Source organism: Sinocyclocheilus grahami, unplaced genomic scaffold (genome assembly GCF_001515645.1).
Source record: "Sinocyclocheilus grahami isolate Dianchi unplaced genomic scaffold, SAMN03320097.WGS_v1.1 scaffold651.1, whole genome shotgun sequence".
Lineage (NCBI taxonomy): Eukaryota > Metazoa > Chordata > Actinopteri > Cypriniformes > Cyprinidae > Sinocyclocheilus > Sinocyclocheilus grahami.
The window spans coordinates 636627-642745 of NW_015505830.1; the positions used below are offsets into that span (position 1 = coordinate 636627).

General features: G+C 37.6%; 1 protein-coding gene across 1 annotated transcript in view; it reads right to left on the bottom strand.

The window, feature by feature from the left end:
- Positions 1 to 2977: 2977 nt before the first annotated feature.
- LOC107558591 (transcriptional enhancer factor TEF-3-like) overlaps positions 2978 to 6119 on the bottom strand; it is a 42573-nt gene continuing 39431 nt past the window's right edge. The window contains exon 7 of the mRNA XM_016242250.1: positions 2978 to 3698. Within this exon, the coding sequence (XP_016097736.1) occupies positions 3585 to 3698 (114 nt within the window). The 3' untranslated portion in view covers positions 2978 to 3584. The remainder of the gene's footprint in view (positions 3699 to 6119) is intronic.

Consider the following 6119-nt stretch of genomic DNA (forward strand, 5'->3'; position numbering starts at 1 on the left):
ACACACACACACACGATGCGCAAAACTGTGCATTTGAACAGTCAATAGCAAATACTTAAACTAATAACAAAACAGTAGTTGATTCAGAAGCGCCAGATTGTCAGAATGACCTCCTCTCCTAGGTTCACGAAACGCTCGTCCATAAAATGCATTGCTGTTCTGTTGTAAGTAATCTTAAAGATTCCTAAATGCATCTACTTTCGGAAGACCAAATAAAGTGCTTTTGCTGTCGTCTAGAAACACACAGCGTCTCCCTGACATGCTGCTTCAACACTAACTGCGGTTACTGAAACCACGCCTTCTTCTTTTCATGCAAATATTTCCACATAGTGAGGTAGATATGTGGGGGCGTGTTAGAACGAGCCGTTTTAGGGGGGCGTGGCAGAGTCTTAACTTTGATAAAGAATATCTCTTTGGGTTTGAGACTTTAGTCTTTGCAACTTCAGGGATCTTATCTATGCACAATCAGCTTGTAACACTCCAAAGAGAAAGCAAAACTTGAAATCGCATCATATGACCCCTTTAATATTTCCCATAATTGCACGATTTGCTCAGTGGTTTTACAGCTTGCCCTGTGGAACACCAATGGCTCTTTGTTCCTCCGATGAGAAGTGTTTGATTCATTCTGGAGAAATTCGAGAGGATTATTCTACCTGAATCACAGGAGCTGATTCAATGCTCCCCGTCTGTTTGTGTGTTACAGCCGCAAGTTTGCCAAAAGAGACTTGGATCAGGTAGCCGATAGCTTTCACACTCCATTTTCCAAAATACAGCAGATCTATGAATCCTGCAAACACTGGCTGCAGAATGAACGCTCAGAGCCAAGGGGAAGTTGTTGCTCTGGGCTCAGCGTGGAGTTTGCCAGGTCAGGCCGAGCACTTCACACTGAGAAGGCCTAATCCATCCCAAGGGAGCGGGTGACTGTGTGGTCTGACTGAACCATTGGCTGAGTGTACTGAAAAGACTTTACAGATTAGAAATAGTGTCATTTCTTGCCATTGATAAGAATGTTGTTACCTTTATCCTGACTTTTATTTTTGCTTCTTCATGTGCATTAGGTTAAAATCCAGTAAGATAATTAAGTATATGAAGCAATATCATTATTATTAAGTGTCAGAAAGCAATTATTTTCACAGCATCAATACAATAATATATGTCAATGCATCATATGATTTTTTTACCATGTTTAAACTGAAGTGTAACAAGCTGATGAAGTGACTTTGTGCGACGTGCAGTTGCGATGTTTCTACCAGTAGATGGCGCAAGAGCCTCTTCTAACTCAAGCGTCACGCTGATTGGCTGATGGCTCCTGAACCTGAGCTGTGACGTCAAAGACAGCAGAAAAGGACAAATACAATTAATTTGACCGTCAAACATTTTTATGAAGAAATTTAAAACTAATATTTATCCGAGACGTTCTTTAAAAAAATTATAAAAATCCATAAATGTAAGTTCACCAACAACAAAACAATTGTTCTTGTCTTATTGGAAGAATTTTAAAAGTATTTCAACACCATTGTATCTTCAGTAAATACAGCAAGTAGAACTAGCTTGCAATTCACTCTCATTGATGCATAATTTCTTTCCCTCAAGAATTTTTTTTAACTTTCTATCTCCACGTCTTTCTGATTTTCTTTTTGCCTGTTTAGTAAATTATTACTCTCATTCTATATTGTTAACTGTAATTATTGTATTATAAACATCAACTTTTTTGCATAAAAAAATAGATTTCTATACATTTAAGCAGTGTTGGGCAGTAACTAGTTACTAGTAACTAGTTGCAGTAATAATATTACTTTTTGCAGTAACTATTAGTGTAATACTAATAAGATTTCAGTAATAATATTACAGCTACCATGCATAAAACAGCTCGTTACTTAGTTACTTTTGATGCCTCAACCCCTACTGATTTGAAATCCAACAATCCAATAATTCCTATATTTATTTCTATAATTTTCTATAATAAAGAATATGGAAAAGCATACATTCAGGGGATGGAAATATTATTGTCAGGAGAAAAGCTGATCTGAACACAGATGTGGAAGTTGTGGCATTACTTTACTCTGGCATTACACGGCTTGCCCACCCACATCCCTATATACATTACATTACTTATTAGCTTATGTGATTTATTTTGATAAAATACGTCATGAAATATAATCATATTTGGGTAACAGAGAAATTATAGCTACAATTAGCTTCAAGCTACACATGACACTTTTACTTAAAAGTCACTATCAGTCACCATTAAGTGTTTGTAATAACTTCTGACTGCGATCCAATGTAGACTTTGGTCAAATGATGAGGCAGAAACATATTGTTAGTAACATTTTAGAAGAATTTTATGGGGAAGATACACAATTACAACTTCTGTGGGGCGTGAAGGAAAAGTTATGTAACCAGTAGTGTATCTAATAACTGTTGCCAGAAAGTAATATGTAAAGTAATAGTATTATTTATAATATATAATAATATTACTGGCACAACATCTAGTATAATAATAAATGTAAATAAAATAATAAATAAATATATAATAAAACATATTATGAAATAATAATAAAATATTGACAATGCATTTATTGCTTCATCAAAAAACGTATTTTGCAGTATGTATAATAATAAATAAATAAAATATTAATAAAAATAAATATATAATAATACGATAAAATATTAGCAATTAAAATATTTGTGATACATTTGTTGCTTCACCAAAAAACATCTTTTGTAATTTAATAATAAAATATTAACAAAAAATAAATCAATAATAAAATAAAATATTAGCAAGGCATTTGTTGCTTCATATAAAAAAATATGGCTATTTTGGATATGGCCATTAATGAACTTGCTAAACCGTAGGACTTTAAACCTTTAGGACTACAACTAACTTGTTTCCTAATAGAATTGAATTGAAAGCAAATTTATATGAGCACCAGAAGAACAAAAATAACTTCAAATCAGTTTCAAAGGATAACGCACGCTCTTTATTCCAAATATCAGACTGTTTCTGACCGACTGATTCTGCTGTCAGGTCAAATACGCAGTTACATGTCTGTTTCTTACAAACCCTTGTTGTGGAGAAAAGCCCAGAGTCTTCCGAGTTTCTTTCACGTTAGGCTGATTTAAGTTGAAGTTTTCCACATTTAAGAACATGGCTGATAAATACAATGTAGCAAATCTACGAAAAAACACATTCTGACGTTTGACGTTCAGGTTTGTCCTGATACATGAAGAAAAACCACTGTTTGTCCACCTTAGGCTCGTCCGGTAGGTGACCATCACTCCCATACTAACAAACACTAACACAAACACATGGGGCTACAATGAGATGAAGAAAAACCAAAGAACGTTCTCATGCATTTCGTCCTGCTATCACAGTTCTCAATATACAAAAGAATAAATTCAAATGTCACGACATTCAGATTTGCCGTCCCGGCAGATTCTCTGAGCAGTGCCTCTGAGCAGTGCTTCTAGAGAGTCGCTTGCCCTGTGTGTCGGCGCGACCCGAGCAGAAGAAGTGCAGGAGTTTGGGCTGCACCCAGGAGGGAGCGCTGTGGCGTCTGTGGATCCGTGGCCTGCGGAGAGGCTCAGTCTTTGACTAGTCTGTAGATGTGATGCTGGGCTCCGTGTTCGCTGGTGGACACTTCAAACACGTATGCGATGCATAGCAAGGTTTCTAGAGTGTCTCTGTTGGTCACCACCTACGACACAGACACAACCAGACAAATTCATAGAGTGTTTGGTCAGTGAACAGCACGTCATGCAATGCTTTTCTGAGCGGAACAGGATCCACTTGATATGTGACCCTGGAGCACAAAACCAGTCATAAGGGCCAATTTTTCTGAATAAAGCTGAATAAATGAGCTTTTCATTGATGTATGGTTTGTTAGGATCTGACAATATTTGGTCGAGATACAACTATTTGAAAATCTGGAATCTGAGGGTGCAAAAAAATCTAAATATTGAGAAAATCATCTTTAAAGTTGTTCATATGAAGTTCTTAGCAATGCATATTACTAATCAAAAATTAAGCTTTGATATATTTACGGTAGGAAATGTACAAAATATCTTCATGGAACATGATCTTTACTTAATATCCTAATGATTTTTGGCATAAAAGAGAAATCTATAATTTGGACCCATACAATGTATTGTTGGCTATTGCTACAAATATCCCCCAGCGACTTAACACTGCTTTTGTGCTCCAGCGTCACATATCATCCACTGGGAATTGATTGGATGGTGGAAAGTGTCTCGAATCAGAGAGAGCTTTTCATTTTGATGAAGCATTATGAAGACAAACAATGTCTTAATAATTTTCTTAGTAATAACTTTGAACGGATGAATCCATGAACTGTTCAAATAAGACACAAGAATGCGCGTTCAAAATTAATTGAGTTTTTGATTTTGATTTAACACAACTCACAAAACATTAAAACACAAAACAACACTTCAGTTTGACTCCTACAAAACCTTTGACAGAAAATGTTGTGGTTTATGAAGCATATCTGATCCAGGGTAATATTTTAGATTATAATCATTCAAGAAACATGACAAATGTTGCCTCACTTTAAGCACAAACACACACACACACACATACACACTCACTCACACATATGCACACACACACACACTCGCTCACTCACTCACTCACTCACTCACTCACTCACTCACTCACTCACTCACTCACTCACTCACTCACTCACTCACTCACTCACTCACTCACTCACTCACTCACTCACTCACTCACTCACTCACTCACTCACTCACTCACTCACTCACTCACTCACTCACTCACTCACTCACTCACTCACTCACTCACTCACTCACTCACTCACTCACTCACTCACTCACTCACTCACTCACTCACTCACTCACTCACTCACTCACTCACTCACTCACTCACTCACTCACTCACTCACTCACTCACTCACTCACTCACTCACTCACTCACTCACTCACTCACTCACTCACTCACTCACTCACTCACTCACTCACTCACTCACTCACTCACTCACTCACTCACTCACTCACTCACTCACTCACTCACTCACTCACTCACTCACTCACTCACTCACTCACTCACTCACTCACTCACTCACTCACTCACTCACTCACTCACTCACTCACTCACTCACTCACTCACTCACTCACTCACTCACTCACTCACTCACTCACTCACTCACTCACTCACTCACTCACTCACTCACTCACTCACTCACTCACTCACTCACTCACTCACTCACTCACTCACTCACTCACTCACTCACTCACTCACTCACTCACTCACTCACTCACTCACTCACTCACTCACTCACTCACTCACTCACTCACTCACTCACTCACTCACTCACTCACTCACTCACTCACTCACTCACTCACTCACTCACTCACTCACTCACTCACTCACTCACTCACTCACTCACTCACTCACTCACTCACTCACTCACTCACTCACTCACTCACTCACTCACTCACTCACTCACTCACTCACTCACTCACTCACTCACTCACTCACTCACTCACTCACTCACTCACTCACTCACTCACTCACTCACTCACTCACTCACTCACTCACTCACTCACTCACTCACTCACTCACTCACTCACTCACTCACTCACTCACTCACTCACTCACTCACTCACTCACTCACTCACTCACTCACTCACTCACTCACTCACTCACTCACTCACTCACTCACTCACTCACTCACTCACTCACTCACTCACTCACTCACTCACTCACTCACTCACTCACTCACTCACTCACTCACTCACTCACTCACTCACTCACTCACTCACTCACTCACTCACTCACTCACTCACTCACTCACACACACACACAATATATATATATATATATATATATACTACAGAAACTTATTTTGTAGTATAATGACAATAAATATTAATGAAAATAAATCCAGAATTAAATTAAAAAATGTTAGCAATGCATTTGTTGCTTCATCAAAAATCTATATTTTACATATATTTTTACATTAAAATTATTACATTTATAAATAAAATATAAATTTATAATAATATATTAAATATATATATTATATATATACTGTATACACACATACACACACATTTTATTTTACATTGTTCATTTTATTTAC